This window comes from Bombina bombina, chromosome 2 (genome assembly GCF_027579735.1).
Source record: "Bombina bombina isolate aBomBom1 chromosome 2, aBomBom1.pri, whole genome shotgun sequence".
Classification (NCBI taxonomy): Eukaryota; Metazoa; Chordata; class Amphibia; order Anura; family Bombinatoridae; genus Bombina; species Bombina bombina.
In genome coordinates this window covers 508,370,767-508,392,457 of record NC_069500.1, presented here as the reverse complement: position 1 = coordinate 508,392,457, position 21,691 = coordinate 508,370,767, and the positions used below count along the sequence as shown (strand labels likewise).

At 39.9% G+C, this 21,691-nt stretch overlaps 1 protein-coding gene across 1 annotated transcript in view; it reads left to right on the top strand.

Annotated features, from left to right (window-relative positions):
- NFATC4 (nuclear factor of activated T cells 4) overlaps positions 1 to 21,691 on the top strand; it is a 187,696-nt gene that overhangs the window by 147,196 nt on the left and 18,809 nt on the right. Inside the window, exons 6-7 of the mRNA XM_053702270.1 lie at positions 1,113 to 1,253; positions 16,232 to 16,287. Coding sequence (XP_053558245.1) covers positions 1,113 to 1,253; positions 16,232 to 16,287 — 197 coding nt within the window. The remainder of the gene's footprint in view (positions 1 to 1,112; positions 1,254 to 16,231; positions 16,288 to 21,691) is intronic.

Below are 21,691 nucleotides of genomic sequence, written 5' to 3'. Positions count from 1 at the left end.
TCCCTCCCAAATTTGCCACCCTAGGCACAGGCCTTGTTGGCCTAGGCCATAATACGCCCCTGATCTCTATGTTAAAGTCATTTACCTGACCTCCTGTCTTTGAGCCCTTATAATTTCTGTGTGCAATATTTCTATATACTTTTTATTAGATAGTGTTGTTATTATGAGTGTAAGTGTACTTTGCAATGTATTTTTTATGTGTTTTGTGCAATATTTTACTTTTGCACAACAGTTAACCAGAGTCACTGTAATCATTCTAGCGTAATTGCAATTGCGCTCAAGTGGCCGCGTTTATTTTCAACTCGTAAAATGAGCAGTAAGTCCAACGAGCGCAAACCCCCGCAATAAACCCATTTTTCACGCACAAACTCGTAATCTGGGCCTATAAAATTGGCTTAAATGATTGTGGTGTTTGAATTTCATTACACATATAGGGGCATATTTATCAAGCTCCGTATGGTGCTTGATGCCCTGTTTTTCTGGTGAGCCTGCAGGCAGTTATAAAGCAGCGGTCACAAAGACTGTTGCTCCATAACCTGTCGGCCTGCTCTGAGCAGGCGGACAGACATCGCCGGAAATAAACTCGATCGGGTTGATTGACACCCCCCTGCTGGCGGCTGCGAGTCTGTGAGCTGCTGGTGCAATGCTGAATACGGCGAGAGTATTGCTCGCCGTATTCAGCAAGGTCTGTCGGACCTGATCCGCAATGTCGGATCAGGTCCGACAGACCTTGATAACTTGGGGCCATAATATTTAATATTTTCTGAATTACATACGACAAATTACATATATATATATATATATATATATAGCTACTATCTGCAGTTTTGTCTATCTGTGATAGGTCTTAGAATGGATCACCCGGGGATACGGGGGACTACTGTATATAAGATAATCAGATGAGACACAACCAGACTTTTTCCAGGATCACACCTGGAAACATGCAAACAATATGGTCTTGAAGTGAAATATCCAAAGTTAACAATGAACTACCAAAAGATAAAATGCTGAGTATTACATACAAATTTAGAGACAACGTAGGGTTAGACTACTGTTACATAAATAAACAGCAATTTTGTTTTGTTTTTTAATTTTTTTACCCACTGTCTCAGCTCAACGATCAGCTCAAGAGCTCCCCCACGTGGAAAATTACAGTCTCAGCGCCTGCACAGTTAATGGGCAGGAAGAACTGCTGCTGTGTGGGTCCAATTTTCTTCCTGACTCTAAAGTCATCTTCCTTGAGAAGGGATCAGGTAAGATACGATGCTTCAGTGCAAATCAATCTGTACTTGCATGCAGTCATTAGTCCTGATTAATTGTGAAAGGATCGAAAAGCATTAATGGATACTAAATGCATTCCTAATCCATAATCATGCCATAAGCGGCTAACACAAATGAAACATCAGTTTTAAAACTATTTTCACTTTTAATCGTAAATATTTTTTTCAACTTTGATGTGTCTGGAAAATCTCAACACTTGCTAGAAGCTTGGTAAACTTGGCAAACGCTGCAAAGGAATTCACTGCCAAAAATATGACTAAATTGAATATGCACTGTATCCTCAGCAGGGCTACACTACATAAGACAAATTATATGCTAAATACCCTTTAGGGAATACAAAGAGAAGCTTATTATGCAGAATCCAACCTAGTTTCCTCACTTTGATTGTTTAATGAAAGTTTGGTACCTAATGCATGTGTGTACAATCCAAAGATTGATTGTAACATACTGTAGAGTGTTCGTGAGACTAAAAATACATAGCCAAACACTGACTTCATTTAACAGCGAAAGACTATAATTACAACTCCATTATCCAAATAGTTATTATCACAGTACATACAATTGTAAATGTAGGTGTTCTTATACAAGTTAATATTTAGAACATCCATTGCAGGTAACAATCTCTTTATTCAGGTAATCTGGCACTATGTTCAACACAGACCCATGACAAATAAACTTGCATTTTTATCTTTTGCAACAATTATTTCTCACATGGGACTTGATAATCAAAACTTGCTAGCATGGAGAGAAATCACGCAAAATCTTTGAGGTTTCCTTTTAGCATTACATTACAATGTATGTATCTCATTCACACCCATAACCATGTATAGCTAGATACACTGCTCTCAAGCCAAAGTTTGACTTTATAAAATTCTTTAAAGCAGGAATGTAATCTTAGGAGCCGGTCCATTTTAGGTTTAGCACCTGGGTAGCGTTTGCTGATTGGTGGCTAAATGCAAAATATTCCCCAGTGCCTAGGGCAGTAAAGAAAACTAAACACCGCTACTCTCTGTCCAAATTGTAATTCATGAATGATAGCAGCAGCAGCATTATCACAATAGTACGGTTGTGGTCAAGATATATGAATGAAAGAAACAATTGAAAGAGTGTGAGAGAATAAAAAAGAGAGACTGTGAAAAGAAATGGTACAATTGAAAGAAAGAGTGAGGGGTCTGGATGGGCCTAGGGCAGACTAATAACTAAGGGTTAGATTACAGGCGGCATGCCAATGTTAGCACCGGATGCGATAAGCAATTTCATGACCACGCTAGCTAGTGCACATATTACAAGTTGAAAGTAAACTATTTCACTCAAGCGCAAACAAAATTTGTGCTCAAAGTAATAGCCCACCTAAAGTGTACCTAGCATTGCACAATACATATTACAAACACATTAAAATAAACTATTACACACACATATATTAATATTTTTTTAAGGGTTAAAAGTGATATATATATATATATATATACACACATCCATCCATATAGGATCAGCACTCTAAAAAGACTTGCTAGAGCCTTAGTCAAATCTTGATCATATATCCATAAATGACTCAGTTCATGTTAAGCTTTTCAATACATTTATTATGTCTAACGTTTCGGCCCTTACATGGGCCTTTGTCAAGGTTACAAACAATCACAAAGAGTAAAATACTTATACCCTAAGAACCCACTCCCCCATTCACTGATACATTACATTTCTGCCATCTAGTGGAAATAAATGAATACTGCAAACATTGCTCCTTCCTGGATAATTCATTTTCATTTTTTCTTACTAGGAGAAATAAAGTATCATATGATTATTAAAAATCTGGGTAATAACAAACACAATTTCAAAAGACCATCTAAGTTATACAGAAAATAACTCATATAACCTATTACCTCACACCTGGTATAGTTATAATGTTAGCTCCTTATAGTTATTTTTACCCTTATAGTTTTTATTTGTATAGTTTTTATTTCAAAGAAAACATGAAAGAGATAAAAAAAAGTATTTAAACCCCTCAGGTAGACTGTACAGTTCAGAGATCCATTTAGCCTCCCTTTGTAACAGCAGATTTTATTGCTCACCCCCTCTTTTTAAAGGTGAAACATGATCTATGGGACAGCATCTCATGCTTGACACAGAATGATTTTGTTCAAGGAAATGTTTGGCAACTGGTTGGTCTGACTCTCCCTTCTCTATTGCTTGTCTTATTATAGATCACATATTTGGACTCACAATTCGGATATTTGATTTGATAACTTTTTCCTGTATGGCTATGTGTGAATGTGTCACCCAAAATCAGGTTATCACATGTCACACATCCATGCCATCTATATACTCCTGGCTTTTTCTGCAAGAAGTGCTTCACTTGCCTTTCATACTTTTCAGTGGGGTTTGCCTGAACTGACATATCCTTAATAGAGCATTCCATTCTATAAGATAAGATGGTGACCTCTCTCACAAAGGAGGTCAGCCTATCATCACCCTGAAGAATTCTCCAAATGTCAGATACTGCCTTACACAGTTTCCAGCTATCAGTAGTGCAATCAGTGACATAAAATAATGTGTTTTCATTCTTTACTTGTTTACAGGGTTCCTTACTCATTATGAGTTGTTCTTTACCTTCTTCTAAGTTCTTATTGGGGTATCCCCTATGACAGAACCTGTCCCCCATATATTCAATTGCTGCCTTAATCTTCTCAAATCTCATTGTCCTTAACATCTTGGCTCTCTGCATGGACTTCAATAGATGTTTTGAGTGAAAACTCTCATACCTGATTAAGGTGTTCCTGTCAGTTGGTGTTTTATAAACTCTAGTCTCAATTCTACCTTTTTCTTTGTTGACAAATTCAATTCTCTCAGGGTCCCATTTGGGCACAAATTTGATTGGGCTTGGAAGGTTGTTAAACCCCTCCATAAATTCTGCTAGAGTATTCTCACCTCCATACCAGAGGAAAAACATTGTCTATGAACCTACTGTATTTCCTGCCATACTGTCTAAACATAGGATTAGTGAAATATGCCTCTGTTCATAAGAATGCATAAAAATGTTGGCATAGCTCGGGCTGCATGTTGAATAAAAAAAACAGTTGTTACAAAGGGAGGCTAAAATGGATCTTTAAATTTAACATAGTCTACCTGAGGGGTCTAAGTACATACTTATCTCTTTCATGTTTTTTTTTTTTTTTTTTTTAATAAAAACTATAAGGATAAAAACTATAAGGATTACAAATTATAAGGGTAAAAAAAAACTATAAGGAGCTAAAATTATAAGTTTTCCAGGTGTGAAGTAATAGGTTATATGGGTTATTTTCTATATAACTTTGAAATTGTGTTTGTTATTACCCAGATTTTTAATAATCACATAAAACTGTATTTCTCCTAGTGAGAAAAAATGAAAAGGAAGTATCCAAGAATGAGCAAAGTTTGCAGTATTCATTTATTTCCACTAGATGGCAGAAATGTATCAGTGAATGGGGGAGTGGGTTTCTATGGTATTGCACTGCTTGTGATTGTTTGTATTGAAAAGCTTAAATTGAGCTAAATCATTAATGGATATATATATATATATATATATATATATATATATATATATATATATATATATATATATATGTGTGTATTTATGTGTTTATATATATATATATATATATATATATATATATACACACACACATAAACACGTATATACAGTACATATATGCAAATATATATACACTTTTGTGTGTGTTTTATTATGTTTTGAATATAAATACTTTATATTCCAATGTTCTTTACTTAGAAGGAAATGTTCTTTTTACTTTTAAATATATATATATATATATATATATATATATCTGTGTGTATGTACAGTATATGTGTGTGTGTGTTATATATATATATATATATATATATATATGTATATATATAGGTATAGATATATATTTTACAAAACATAATCACATATATAGTTAGAGTCCGGAGATGCAGGAAGAGTCTTTCTGCAAAACCATCCCGACTCATATTAACAGCTCCACAAGAAATCAGCGTTGACGAGTTTCGCTGCCTGCTTTTTTCTCTCAAGTCCATGGCAGAGGTGACGCTACTATCTGTCACACTTGAAGGGCCGTGTTCCTGTTCCATGGTGTAGATTCCGGTAAGATCATTTCATTTTACTTTCATCATGGATGTATTGTAATTTCAACTGTTTATCCGACAACCTTTCGGGGATAACTTTAACATAGGGTCTCAGTGAGGCTCCTTTTTGTATCTTGGAATCAAGGGTTAATATCTCCTGAGGGGGATTATTGAACAAGTGGATTTATAATCATGTTTGTTATGTGATTCTGTCAGCTACTGCGTAGTGTTGCTTCAGCTCATGGCTATTTTAGAACATAACGGCCTATGTCTAGTGACGCGACCTTTACGGTCGGGCGAGCTTTTGCATGGACTGCGCGGTTTACCTTGTGACCCCATTTCCGTTTTCCTGACCGTGTGGTGATGGAGAAATCCTGGTCCGCTGGTGTCTGTTCTCTGGAGGCGGCAGTGTCCCAGTTATAGAGGATTCTTGGAGACAGATGTCTCTGATTCAGACTCTACTTCTTGTGAAGAATATGAATTGTCCCAGATGATACATGCCCATCAGTTATGTTCCGAATGCCATTTTAGATGATCGGGGAATCGGGTGCCCACTGAGCCATTCATCTCTGGGGATTCTATTTCTCACGAGACAAGTTCCCTACCATCAACTCTTACTATGCCTTCGTGTCCTACTAAGGCACGTTTTTGGAGTTGCTGGAGGATCCCACTCTTAATGGGTCTGGGGATTCTAAGTCTTACTCTTCGACTGACTTGCATACATAGACATAAGGGGATGAAGTAATCTTCTTATAGTCTTTGTTATATGTGTATCCATTTCCAGTTCTGAGTTTGGAAGTCTCGGTCCCCTGTTGGGCTGGTCCTGCGGGTCTGTCCGTTCTTCCTGGGCGATAACCTACCAGTTGGCTTATCTTTTATTTTCATCCAGATTTTTATTTGGTTTAAAGCTCATGTTGAGGTGTGATGTTTCCTTCAGGAACTTTCCTCTCTGGAATTGATACTCACGATTTTGTTTGCTCTGCTTACAAAAGTCTGTCTGACTGTTCTTTATGCCTCCATCATCGGGGGAGACTCTATGTGGCCTTGACAGTGCTGGGGCCCCTGGTTTTAGGTTGGTCCTGACTGGGTACAAATCCTCCTGTCTTTGAGTGATTACAATATGATTGTGTGATTGTCTTGTTTTACAAGCTTCAACTAGAATCCAAGAGGACTTGAGGGTCCGTGGTTGCTTAGTGGCATGGGGGATTGGTTCCGTCCTCATTCACCTTTAAATCTAGTGGGCCGGGACTCCATTGAGATCCGCAGCGACATGTTTAGTCGTTTCCGAATTTTTCAGGAACTAGAGTGTTTCTTCCTGTTGTGGGTTGGATGCTTGTAGGATTTAGGTCCTTCATACCACCGTTCTTACGGTTTTGACTTTCATGGTCTCTTTGGAAGTGTCCTATTAGGACTTATTCATTTTAGAGGTTCTCTTTCTTTGGGTGGAGACTTTCTGGACTTCGTCCGGTTTTTGTGGCGGCTTTGGCCGCTTAATTAGGAAGTGAAGGTTGTGAGGCTCAGTCTTCCTTTGGGAGTTAGTCGTCTCAATATCAGAGGCGATAGGAGGTGTTGTCTCTTTTTCCAAACTTTTTGTTTAGGGGATGTTTTTCTGCCTGGGTTCGGTATGCTTTGCATTCTTCTCTCTTGGGTGTGGTCCTCTGGAACGTTAATCTGAAAGGATTATGGAGACTAGCTTTTCTTCTACTCTCTTTCGGGTGACTCTGTTCTCGTTTTCATTTGCCTTAGTGCTGCCCTTGGGGCCATTGGGCTCTAGAGAAATTGTGTGACTTTGTTGCAGCCTAGTACCTTGCTGGGGGGTGTTGACCTCCGGCTAAGGGTGTTCTCTTCCCTTTGATTTGGAAATTACGACTGAGTCCTCTACCCGTTCTCCGGGTTTCCCAGTTCTCCGGTTCTCATCTCCTGTGAGGTCTGATTGCTTCAGACGGGTATCTTGTGTTCCCTGAAGGTGTTGTTCATTCTAGGACGATTCTGGGTCCCGGGTCTGGAGGTTCAGGACCATCCAGTTTTTTTTAGGGACCCTATGTTGCGACATAGGGGCTAGCTCATTGATCTTACAAGCAGGTAGGCCAGAGTTCTCATCCACCTTCGGTACTGGTTATAAACTTTAAGGCCTGACTTGTCCTTCGGATGGAGTGTGCTCTGGTATCTGGATGATTTTTTTATTTGGCCCATGTTTTGATCATACTATGGCTTCATGTCTTGTGGACATGTACGCTGTTCTTATCTGTGTCCTGTGGAGGGGATTGTTTATCTTCATTATGAGGTGGGGTTTCCTCTCTCTGGAGGGTCCTTGCCCTGTGTGTAGGAGGTTGGATCAGGTGGCATATTTCTGTAAGGGGCAGCGTCTGCTGCTCTGTGGGCTCTGTTCCACCTGTCAGAAATTGGTCTCTCTATGTAGAGACTGTCTAGAAGAGTTGTAACAGGTCTTCCTATGGATCTATTGCACTTTTCTCTGTTCCAGGTCCTAGGGGGCTCTCCTTGGGAGTGCCTTATTTTGGAGCAGCGGATTACATTGGCACCATTGTTGGGGTGGGTGAGTCCCCCCTTTTTTCTTCCATTCCCTGGGGGCTTGTGGTTAGGGTCTTCTGTTCCCCTGTCTATCAGACATCTCTGTCGCTTGGGCTGGTCTGGTGTTGGAGCAGGATCTGTGATCTGTTATTATTATTATCGGTTATTTGTAGAGCGCCAACAGATTCCGCAGCGCTATAAACAAAGGGGGAGTACAACAAAACAATTATAGGGTAGAGGGCCCTGCCAAGAGTTGCACTGTTGTAGTCAGCTCTTAAGAAGGTGATCTACAAACAGCTGGACTTTTAGGCTTACATGCTAAGAGGGTTCAGGGGATTGCATTGGAGGAGAGGAACTGGTATTAGGAAAGATTAGCGTAGGTTGTATGCGTCCCTGAACAGTAGAGTCTTTAAGGAGCACTTGAAGCTTTTAAAACTAGAAGAGAGTCTTGTGGAGCGAGGCAGAGAGTTCCACAAGATGGGAGCCAGTCTGGAGAAGTCCTGTAAACGGGAGTGTGATGAGGTGACAAGAGAGGAGGAGAGTAGGAGGTCATGAGCAGAGCGAAGGGGACGGGAGGGAGAGTATCTGGAGACAAGGTCTGAGATGTAGGGGGGAGCAGTGCAGTTGAGGGCTTTGTATGTAAGAGTGAGAGTTTTGTGTTTGATCCTAGAGGCAAGAGGAAGCCAGTGAAGGGAATGGCAGAGAGGCGCAGCAGATGAAGAGCGACGTGTAAGGAAGATGAGTCTGGCAGAGGCATTCATTATGGATTGTAAAGGAGCTAGGCGGCAGGTGGGGAGACCAGAGAGGACAGAGTTGCAGTAATCAAGGCGGGAAAGAATGAGAGAGTGGATTAAAATCTTAGTTGTGTCTTGTGTAAGGAAGTGTCTAATTTTAGAGATGTTTTTAAGGTGGAAGCGGCAGGCTGTAGCCAAGGACTGAATGTGAGGAGTGAAGGAAAGATCTGAGTCAAATGTGACCCCGAGACATCGGGCATGCGGGGTAGGTTGAATGATGGAGTTGTCGACAGTTATAGAGATATTGGGGGTGGAGATTTTGGAAGAAGGGGGGAAAATGAGGAGTTCAGTTTTGGAGAGATTTAGCTTGAGGTAGTGAGAGGACATCCAGGAAGAGATGTGAGAAAGACAGTTAGTGATATGGGTTAGCAAGGAAGGAGATAGTTCTGGTGCAGAGAAGTAGATTTGGGTGTCATCGGCATACAAATGATATTGGAAACCGTGGGACTTAATAAGGGAACCTAGTGATGACGTATAGATTGAGAAGAGAAGGGGGCCGAGGACAGAGCCTTGCGGTACTCCGACAGAAAGTGATGACGGGGCAGAGGAGGCCCCAGAGAAGGCTACACTGAAGGTACGGTTTGACAGGTAGGAGGAGAGCCACGAAAGGGCTGTGTCACAGATACCGAAGGATTGGAGGGTTTGGAGCAAAAGAGGGTGGTCGACAGTGTCAAAGGCTGCGGACAGATCAAGGAGGATAAGCAGAGAGAAGTGGCCTTTTGATTTAGCTGTAAGTAGGTCATTGGTGACTTTAACAATAGCTGTCTCTGTGGAGTGATAGGGACGAAATCCAGATTGCAGCGGGTCAAGAAGGGAGTTTAACGTAAGGAAATGGGATAGGCGTGCATATACTAGTTTTTCGAGAAGCTTTGAAGCAAGAGGGAGGAGGGAAATTGGGCGGTAGTTGGATGGGGAGGTAGGATCAAGGGAAGGTTTTTTGAGGATAGGTGTGACCAGTGCATGTTTCATTGATGAGGGAAATGTACCAGTGCTGAGGGAGAGGTTGAAAATGTGTGTTAGTATAGGGGTAAGGGTAGCAGAGAGAGAGGGGAGCAGCTGTGAGGGGATAGGGTCAAGGGGACAGGTAGTGAGGTGAGAGCGCAGTATAAGTGCTGAAACTTCGTCCTCAGTAACAGGGGAGAATGAACTAAGTTTCAGGTTATGAGGGTTGTGGTTGAGTGAGAGTATTTGAGGGGGGAGAGAATGGAATTGTGTTGAGAGCTGATTTCATGTCTGATGGAATCAATTTTGTTAATGAAGTGACTGGCAAAGTCTTGAGCTGACAGAGAAGTTGTATTAGGAAGTGGGGGAGGGCGGAGGAGAGTATTGAAAGTGGAGAACAGACGTTTTGGGTTTGAAGAAAGATTAGAGATAAGAGTAGAGAAGTAGTGTTGCTTGTGGAGATTAAGGGCAGAGTAGTAGGAGTTCAAGATGAATTTGTAATGAAGAAAATCAGCTGAACTCCGTGATTTTCTCCAATGCCGTTCAGCAGTACGGGAACATCTGCGTAGGTACCGTGTCAGAGGAGTATGCCAGGGCTGGGGATGAGTGTGTGATTTCCTAGCAGTGGTAAGAGGGGCGAGATTGTCAAGGACGGATATAAGGGTGGAATTATAGTGGCAGATAGATTGTTCAGGGCAGGAAAAGGAGGAGAAGGATGAGAAGAGCGGTTGAAGGGAATTAGCAAGTTGTTGCTTATCTAAAGACCTAATGCTTCTGTGAAGTTTGGTGTGAGGAGTAGAAGGTGGGAGAGTTGTAGGAAGGGATGATATGTTGCAGGTAAGGAGATGGTGGTCAGAAAGAGGAAAAGGGGAGTTTGAGAAGTTTGAGAGAGTGCATCGATAGCTAAAGATCAGGTCAAGGGAGTGACCGTCTTTGTGAGTGGGAGAATCAGTCCATTGTGACAGACCGAAAGAGGAAGTGAGTTGCAGAAGTTGTTTAGCAGATGACGCAGTGGGATTGTTAAGGGGGATGTTGAAGTCGCCAAGAATGAGGGCAGGGGTGTCTGAGGAAAGGAAATAAGGAAGCCAGGCAGCAAAGTGATCTAAAAATTGAGTTGGGGAGCCAGGGGGGGCGGTATATGACTGCAACACGTATAGAGAGGGGAGAGAATAACCGAATCATGTGTGCTTCAAATGAAGAAAATGTGAGTGAAGAGAATTTGTTGGAAGGTGCAACGAGAGGAAAGTAAAATACCGACACCACCTCCTTGTCTATTGCCAGACCTAGGAGTGTGGCTGAAATGGAGACCCCCATGTGACAGTGCAGCAATGGATGCTGTGTCTGAAGTAGAGAGCCAGGTTTCTGTAAGAGCCAGAAGGTTAAGAGAGTGGGAGATAAAGAGATCATGGATAGAAGTTAGCTTGTTGCAAACAGAGCGAGAGTTCCAGAGTGCACAAGTGAAGGGGGAGGGGTTTTTAGATGTAAGAGGAATGCGATTAAGGTTACCAGAGTTTAGTTTATGAAGTCTATTGAAAGGCACACAAGGATGTGAAAGGTTAGGAGGTTGTGAGGGACCAGGATTAGGGGAGATGTCGCCAGCAGCTAGTATGAGCAAGAGGGAGAGTGACATGAGATGAGAAGCAGATTTGCAGTAATGAGACTGTTGTTTAACTGAAGTGCAGGGGGGAGAGAGAGTATTTAGGAATAAGTAGAGTTCATGAGTACAAAAGTAAGGTGAGTATAAGAGAGATGGGCTAATGAACAGTGCAGGTGGAGAGGGAGAAGGAGTAAGTGAGTAATGTAGTTTGTTATAGAGACAAGAGGTAGCAAAAAGGAATATGAAGATATTGAGCATTATTATGAAAGTGGGAGCCAAGTAAACACATAAGACACAGTGTTACAGCAGCACTTGCAAAAGGATACAATGAGATACAAAAAACATAGTATTACAAGAGTACTTGCCTTGTGTCTTGCCCCTTGCCCAATCCTTGTTCAATTCTTGTATAATTCTTAAAAATTAATGCCTCACTTATAAAATGTTCACTTGGAAAATGTGAACATATGCTATTGTTAAAAGTGCACAGCCCTGTTACCAATGCACAAACCCCTGTGCAATGCACTTCCCCAAGCTAGTCTGAAATATATACAGGTAGGGCAGTCAGCTGAGTCCACTAAATTTACTTAATTGCTAATCAAAGACAGTTGGTAAGGCCAATTGGAATGTTAGAATCTGGTCAGGGTGAGATGAGTTAAGTAAACAGACAATAAAATTTGGAGGGGGTTAAAACTGTGACATAAGAAAACTATAAATTTTAGAGTTATAGCAAGTATTGATAAGGAGTGAGCATCACATGGCAATTAACTAGACATTAGAATTGAGACATTGGGAAAAATCATTACAAAAAATGCAGGACTTAATTTTAACAGACTAAATTCAATTGCTCAATATATATATATATATATATACACACACACACACACACAGAGGGATTTGTTGTAAAATGACAGAAAAGCAGGTGATAGCAAGATTTCAGTGCAGGGCCTGAGTTCACGTACCAAAAAGAGGGATTTGTTGTAAAATGACAGAAAAGCAGGTGATAGCAAGATTTCAGTGCAGGGCCTGAGTTCACGTACCAAAAAGAGGGATTTGTTGTAAAATGACAGAAAAGCAGGTGATAGCAAGATTTCAGTGCAGGGCCTGAGTTCACGTACCAAAAAGAGGGATTTGTTGTAAAATGACAGAAAAGCAGGTGATAGCAAGATTTCAGTGCAGGGCCTGAGTTCACGTACCAAAAAGAGGGATTTGTTGTAAAATGACAGAAAAGCAGGTGATAGCAAGATTTCAGTGCAGGGCCTGAGTTCACGTACCAAAAAGAGGGATTTGTTGTAAAATGACAGAAAAGCAGGTGATAGCAAGATTTCAGTGCAGGGCCTGAGTTCACGTACCAAAAAGAGGGATTTGTTGTAAAATGACAGAAAAGCAGGTGATAGCAAGATTTCAGTGCAGGGCCTGAGTTCACGTACCAAAAAGAGGGATTTGTTGTAAAATGACAGAAAAGCAGGTGATAGCAAGATTTCAGTGCAGGGCCTGAGTTCACGTACCAAAAAGAGGGATTTGTTGTAAAATGACAGAAAAGCAGGTGATAGCAAGATTTCAGTGCAGGGCCTGAGTTCACGTACCTGAAAGCAGAAGAGACAGTAGGTTAACTCAGCATTCCTTAGCAGATGTCAGTAGGCAGTTTGATAGTTAGTAGCCAGCAGTGTGGAGAGTATTGAGTGTAATTCTTGTATAATTCTTAAAAATTAATGCCTCACTTATAAAATGTTCACTTTGAAAATGTGAACATATGCTATTGTTAAAAGTGCACAGCCCTGTTACCAATGCACAAACCCCTGTGCTCTGCTATTTCGTCCTCGGAGCATTCGAGGTAAGTAAGCCTTTTTGAGGTTTCTCCTACTCCACATTCAAGATTTGTGGGAAGGACTGGCGGCTCTTAGATAGCCTGCGACGTTATCCGCTGCAAGTATTCAATTTTCAGAGTCATTTTTAGATGACTGTAGCGTGCAATGTTTTTTCTTCAGGTGTTGTTCGTCAGACCTATCTGAGCTTGCTGCACGAGGTTTCTTTCTGAATATTTCAGTATTCTGAGATACCTTTTTGCGACTTGGGGACCTTTGTCTTCAGTTGCTTTCTAGAGTGTGGTTGCACTGTGTTAAGGGAAGATCTTCTCTCTGTTTCAGACTCCCGGCCTTATAACGTGGTTTCTGTATTTCTGTGGTGTGGGCTTTGCCTCCCCTTGTTTCTATAACACTGGTTGGGTCTCTGTTAGCCTGACCCGGTTTCTCGGGTTTTTGCTCTGTGTTTTTTTTTTTTTTTTTAATCTTTCTTTTTTATTAGACATTTGTGGCACAAAGAAAAGACATAACAAAAAATACAGCATCAATGTTGAAAAGATATAAGGTACAAAATTATAAAGTACAAAATTTGTCCAAAAAACAGAAAAGGATACACATCTCATTCCATTCCCAAAACAAATATTTTATGATGTACTCTTATTTAGGACTCATTGTGCCCTTTTTAGGGTATTTTTCTGGAGTTCCTTATGCTAGCTGGAAGCTAGCTTAGCATACTAATGCACTGTGGATACTCTGCACTGTAGCAAACCGAGGGTTGCAAGTTTCTCCATGCTTTTCTTCTTTGTGGAAGAATTCGGTAGCTTGTTCCCTTTCTTTAGTAAGGGGTGTGTTGTTTGGAGACCGACTGCTGGGGACGGTGTGTCTCTTGGAGGCTGTTGATTCAGTCGAGTCTATTTCCTGTGATCTCTAGCAAGGCTGTGGACTATCTGCGGGTCAGTGTCCTTGGGCCGTTTCCTTTTTTTCAAAGTTGTTCTCAGCTTCGGACGAAGCAGGATTTTGTTGGGTAGGGGTTTTCCGGCCTGGTGCCCTCAGAATGGGCCGCCTCGTGTACCCTCCCATTTTTGCATTCAGTGTCCTCTATAGCTTGGGTATTGTTTTCCCAAAAGTAATGAATGCAGCTGTGGACTCTTTCCATTTATGAAGAAAAACTTAAATTATGCTTACCTGATAATTTTCTTTTCTTCAGATGGAAAGAGTCCACAGCTCCTCGTCCGTATTTTTTCTGTGGGGCGTCTGTTATTTTTGTCCTTCTGGCACCTTTTCACCCTGATGTTTCTTCTACTGTTCCTTGTTCCTCTGCAGAATGACTGGGGGATGAAGGAATTGGGAGAAGTATTTAAAGGGACATAAAACCCAATTTTTTTTTCTCAAGATTTAGATAGAACATAAAATTTTAAACAACTTTCCAATTTACTTCTATTATCATATTTTCTTTGTTTCTTGTTATCCTTATTTGAAAAGCAGAAATGTAAGCTCAAGAGTGTGCACGTGTCTGCAGCACTATATGGCAGCAGTTTTGCCACAATGTTATACATTAGCAGTAGCACTAGATGGCAGCACTATTTCCTCTAGTGCTTCAGGCATGTGCACGCTACCTACCTAGGTATCTCTTTAACAAAGAATAACATGAATGAAACATTTTTGATAATATAAGTAAATTGGAAACTTTTAAAAAATTGTTTCTCTATCTGAATAATGAAATAAAATGTTTGGGTTTAATGCCCCTTTAAGCCTTTGGCTGGGGTGTCTTTGCCTCCTCCTGGTGGTCAGGTTCTAAATTCCCAGAAGTAATGAATGCAGCTGTGGACTCTTTCTATCTGAAGAAAAGAAAATGATCAGGAAAGCATAATTTATGTTTTAAAAATAAAAAGAACATTTTCTTTTATGTGAAGAACATTGGAATGTAAAGTATTCATAACAACCTTCAGCTTTAGCGCTGTTGGTCTAATGCAGTGTCGGGTGAGCGCGCGAGTGATAAGTGTTTGGTTGTTTTTCTAAAGCAGGCCCAATAGAAGTCTATGAGGAGAAGAAGTTAACGTGGTTGCAATATCCGAAGTAGTGAAGTTATCGTGCATCGAAATTTCACTCATGCATTAACTTTTTACTTTCAACTAGCGCACCACTTCTAGCCCTAAATATTTTGCTTTCCTTTAAATAATCTGTTCAAAATGTGTTATAAACTCTTGTCTCTGGAATTGTGCTGGCATAGGACAAAAAACTGGTAGAGCATCTGGGTTCATTTCTGTGACAAGATCACAATTAAATCACTGCTATTTAGAGACAGCCAACTATTCTGCAAACTCTTCCCTACATAACCCCCAGCTCAAAGCATGATACCCAATGGACCTCTCCTAACCAACACACACCCACTATGACCACCCCTGCATGACCCACAACACCTAAGTGATCCCTCTATAAAAGCCAGCATTGCAAACCACCATAATGTGGAACCAAGGAACTCTCCTACATAACAAAACTAGCACAAACCCTTAAAAATTACAATGGGACCTTCTAAAATTCTCTCCAATGACTAAAATCCTCAGTCACCTACCACAAGGTACTCTTTGAAAAATAAACGTATCTCCCTGACTTAATCTTTGTCCTAGCATGATAAAGCTTTAGGCTCTTACAGCATCTAGTTCTTCTTTCTCGCACATGGCCTGGTCCTAATCTAGTATTCTCTCCTATTTATACGGTTAATAAAAATTGTGGTGGGAAGTCTCACTAAACCTTCCCATTCTTCTAATTGGTTAATCAAAGGACATAGAAAAGAGCAAATGGGTGACAGCAAAGTAACTTTTATTCATATGTTACATAGACAAACAAACAGGCGTCGTTTCGGGAGACAACCCCTTAGTCATGCAATGATGAAAAGTATATAACAGGTTGCATAAAATTGTTACCCCAGGTATGATGTAATTGTAATATTTTTGCACCATATTTTTTTGAGCGAGTGCAAACGTTAATGGTTTTAAACAGCTGCTGCTGCAAGTCCTTGCTATTGGATTAGTATAAACTAATCCAATAACAAGGACTTGCAGCAGCATTAAGCTCTGGTTATTGGGTTGTACATCGTTTGTGGAAAGTTTAGAGATTGTGATCCATAAATAATATTTCTTTTTTTGCATGGTTGTCCTCACACAATAATTTCTTTTTATCTATAACAGATGGAAAATTACAATGGGAAGAAGAAGCAAAAGTCAACAGGCATAAAAGCAATGAGGTAACCACATTTTTATTAGTCTATGAAAAAAAAAAGCAAGCTCTTTTGTTTAATGAAAATCTATGATAAATGAATATATGTGCAATTATTTTTTCTTCCTGAGTGCAAACATACTGAAAATAGTCAAATAGTCTAGTATGAAAATAGTATTTATAAGAGTTCTTATATCAGCACACATTAAGGTTATTTTACTGTAGATCTCCCTTTTACTTTATGACTGAACCTTCCTTAAAGGAATAGAAAGGTCAAAAATGAAATGTGCTCAGGTGCATTTCAATTTGAAATAGAAGCATTTCTGTAATATACTTCCATTACCAAAAATCAGTGGTGTATTTAGGTTTTGTGCTGTCCTAGGCACTAGAAATTCTGTTGCCCCCCCTACTTCCCCATCCACCCCCAAGGTTTTGACCTTCTTTGACCATAATATCTTTTGGCAGGGAGTAATATGGATTTTTTTTTCTTGGCTTCTACAAAGTAAATGTTCACACACACAGTTATACACATACGCACACACACATCTATCTATTGCTGCAATATATATAAAAACTCCAAACACAGATTTCTTAATACAATACTTCCCCAAACACCATACTAAGTGCTAAAAGCCAACAGAACTGAAGGCAATAGCTAGGTAAATATCCTTCTCCGTCTCTTTTGCCGGTGACTCCTCCTCTCCATTGCCTCTGTTGGAGTACCTCAATGCTCTGTCCTGGGTCCTCTACTCTTCTCTATTTACACTTCGTCACTGGGTAAACTTATCAGCAGCTATGGCTTCAGCTACCACCTCTATGCTGATGATACCCAGATCTACCTTTCCACCCCTGCACTCTCTCCTTCTGTCAATTCTCACATCAGCGACTGCTTATCTGGCATATACTCGTGGATGGCCTCTCACCACCTAAAAATAAACATGTCCAAGACCAAACTACTTCTAATCCCCCCCTCCAATGCTACTCCAGTTTCTAATTTTTCCATCACTGTTGGCGGCACCACTATCTCCCCATCACCCCAAGTCCGCTGCCTCTGAGTTGCACTTGACTCGAATCTGTCCTTCATTCCAATTACTCTCTTCATCCTGCCGCAACCACCTACGGAATATCTCCAAAATTCGTCCGTTTCTGAGTGATGAAAGTATTAAACTGCTAATCCACTCCCTGGTAAATTCCCAACATTACTACTGTAATAACTTACTATCTGACCTCCCTCTCTCCCGCCTCTCTCCCCTTCAATCCATCCTAAATGCATCTGCAAGGCTATTCCACCTCTCTCAACGCCCTGTTTCTGCTGTACCTCTCTGTGAGTCCCTTCACTAGCTCCCCATTCGCAGCAGAATTAAATTCAAAACCCTGACCTACAAAGCCCTCTCCAATGCTGCCCCACCCTACCTGTCCTCACTCATCAACGAACATACTCCAGCCCGCCCCCTAGGATCCAACAATGACCTGCTTCTTGCGTCCTCTACATCACCTCCTCTCATTCTAGACTACAGGACTTCTCTCGTTCGGCACCAACCATCTGGAATGCACTTCCTCGAGCTGTCAGACTCTCCCCTAACCTCTCCTCCTTTAAATGTTTCCTAAAGACCTTTTTGTTCAGGGAAGCTTATCACCCGACTCATTAACAAATTAACTTCACTTACCTAACAGTTGCCCTCATCTATCTCCTCACTAATATCATTCTCACCTTTGCAGTCCCCACCTCCTATTTCCCATCCTCCTACCCATCTAGATTGTAAGTTCCCACAGGAATAGGGCCCCCAATACCCCCTGTATTTGTCTGTAAAATTGTTTCTCCATTGTACTTTTATCCTTGTACCCATGGGCAGCGCTGAGGAATCTGTTGACGCTTTATAAATAAAGAATAATAATAATAATCAATACATGAAAGGTTCAGAGTTATCTCTAAAAAGTAAGCTCCATGGCAGTCTCTTATTATTCACCCCTCCTTGTGCAAAATCTCTCATTATATACCTGTATAATACTTATAAAATAACTGTAAACTTTTTACAAATATAGCCACAAAAAACTGCTGCCCCCCTCCAATTTGCTGCCCTAGGCAAGTGCCTTGTTTGCCTAGGCCAAAATGCGCCCCTGCCAAAAATGCTTCTAATAAAAGTGTTTACTGTTTTCTGAAGCATACGCACATATCCTGTGAGAGCCTGTGCACTAGTATTCAAACAAAATACCTTCTCAGAGACCTGGTGGTGTGTATTGCTTCTGAAATATAATTTGTGTCAGGCAAGCTACTGCTGATCATCTGAGAAACAATAATAACTTTTACTAGAAGCATTTTTGCTAATGGAAGTATATTGTAAACTTGAAATGAACCCATGCACATTCCATTTTGGACCTTTCTATCCCTTTAAGAATATGTCAATAAATTCTAAGTTAGTCTCACCTAGATTACGAGTTTTGCATTAGGAGGGGTGCGGTGCTAACGAGCAGTTTAAGCTCACCGCTCACTTGCAGACAACGTTGGTATTACGGGTTTTTAGAAACCCGGCGTTAACCACAAAAAAGTGATTGAAGAGCAAAATTTAGCTCCACATCTCACCTCAATACCAGTGCTGCTTAAGTCAGCGATGAGCTGGTGTAACGTGCTCGTGCATGATTTCCCCACAGGAATCAATGGGGGAGAGCCGGCTGAAAAAAAAACCTAACACCTGCAAAAAAGCAGCATTCAGCTTCTAACGCAGCCCCTTTGATTCCTATGGAGAAATACTTTTAATGTCTACACCTAACAATCTAACATGAACCTCGAGTCTAAACACCCCTAATCTTACACTTATTAACCCCTAATCTGCCGCCCCAGACATCGCCGACACCTGCATTATATTATTAACCCCTAATCAGCCAATAGGATTTAGCTCGGTAGGGTTGGTTGTTTTTTACAGGTAAAATAGCTAATTACTTTTGGGCAATGCCCCGCAAAAGGCCCTTTTAAGGGCTATTTGTAATTTAGTGTAGGGTAGGGCATTTTTTATTTTGGGGGGCTTTTTTATTTGTTAGGGGGATTAGAGTAGGTGTAATTAGTTTAAAAATCTTGTAATTATTTTATTATTTTCTGTAACAGTGTTTTTTTTCATACTTTACAGATATTTTTTTTAAATTGTAATTAATTGTATTTAGTTTAGGTAATAATTTAATTATAGTGTAGTGTTAGGTGTAATTGTAACTTAGTTTAGGTTTTATTTTACAGGTAAAGTTGTCTTTATTTTAACTAGGAAGTTATTAAATAGTTAATAACTATTTAATAGCTATTGTACCTAGTTAAAATAAATACAAAGTTGCTTGTAAAATAAAAAGAAACCCTAAGATAGCTACAATGTAATTATTAGTTATATTGTAGCTAGCTTAGGGTTTATTTTATAGGTATTTAGTTTTAAATAGGAATAATTTAGTGAATTGTATTAATTTTATTTAGATTTATTTTAATTATATTTAAGTTGGGGGTGTTAGGGTTATATTTAGGATTAGGGGTTAATAACTTTATTATAGTGGCGGCGACGTTGGGGGCGGCAGATTAGGGGTTAATAAATGTAGGTAGGTGCCGGTGATGTTAGGGTCGGCAGATTAGGGGTTAATAATATTTAACTAGTGTTTGCGATGTGGGAGTGCGGCGGTTTAGGGGTTAATATGTTTATTATAGTGGCGGCGATGTCCGGTTCGGCCGATTAGGTGTTAAAAAAAATATTTTAGTATTTGCAATGTGGGAGGGCCTCGGTTTAGGGTTTAATAGGTAGTTTATGGGTGTTAGTGTACTTTTTAGCACTTTAGTTAAGAGTTTTATGCTACGGCGTTGTAGTGTAGAACTATTAACTACTGACTTTAAAATGCGGTACCAGTCTTGACAGGAGAGGGTCTACCGCTCACTTTTTGGAAGACTCGTAATACTGGCGCTATGAAAGTCCCATTGAAAAAATAGGATATGCAATTGACGTAAGTGGATTTGCAGTATTTCCGGGTCTGGCCAAAAAAGTGAGCGGTACACCTGTACCTGCAAGACTCGTAATACCAGCGGGCGTTAAAAAGCAGCGTTGGGACCGGCCAACGCTGCTTTTTAACCCTAACGCACAACACGTAATCTAGCCATTTGTTAATCTAATTTAGCAGTTTAAGTAAACTTTTACAGAAATTACTTTTAGAAAACTTAGTAAAACTTGTAAATTTACTGGTACACCTAAATATTTCAAAGTTTTCATGCTTAAAGTTAATATAATGTGCAGAAAAATATAACCATTATTATTTATCTAGTTCTATGCTCTTACTTATGTGAGACAAGAAAATTTGCAAAAACACAGAGAATGGAGTATTATATTTAAGGTGGATGAAGTATTTGTATTGCATACTATGAATATGTTCTGTGACCTTAAATAAGACAAAGCCGGTTTTAATTAGAGATCCAATCATCTCACGCGCAAAGAATTCTTGCACTGCCTAACCAGACATCCTTAAACTTGGCCCTCCCAGAGATTTTGGAACTACATTTCCCATGATGCTCAGCCAGCATATCAGAATCCACATCGCACAAGAGTTCTAAAAATATTTTTTCTGGACTGGATTTTTCTGGACCTTTTACCTTTGCAAAAAATGAATTTGTCCGTTGTTATGCACAACTATTGCATGCTCAGTTTACAAAAAAAAACCTCTAGTTTCATGGAAAACGGAAACTAGTGAACAAAACACATTTTTAATTCTTAAAACATGTTCTCAAATAAAATATAAGTATAAGAATGGGCTGTGATCATTGTAATTGTCTATACATTATTTAAAAAAAAAGTAAGCCTAATATACAGAAAATTAAAAAGAAAGGGTCAACTCAAATCAAGATTGGTAGGTTACAATATCAAATTTAACAAATACAAAATGCAGTCATCAAGAACTATGTATTCATTTCTGATGATATTCTCCTTTGCCATTGGCTGCTTCCATGCAGATAGGAGAAAATCCTAGAAAAACAACTCTTATATACGGTTGCCACCTCAGCCATGTTTTCCTGGACACTTATTAGCTATACATGCTGCAGGGTGTGCAGGTAGGAACATGAATTTCAATCCTGGGCAGCACACAAATAGTGACACTGAACAGCACTATTCATGTTCCTCTCTGCATACCCTGCAGCATGGATAACTCATAAGTGTCCAGGGAAACATGGCCGAGGTGACAACCCTACTCTTACACAATCACAAGCATACCCAATACACTTGTAAAAAATCCAGACCGAATACAAACTGACAAGCTGAGCACTATAACTTCAAATGGCAAATTCTAAAACTTTGAATATACCAAAATAATTATTTAATGCACCTAAAGTTTGCTAAAAGATTTATTTCAGAATTGTATTTACTCTTGTATATTCAGGTAGAGAGAATATAAGCAGATGATCTGTTACTTGTGCTGGGCCT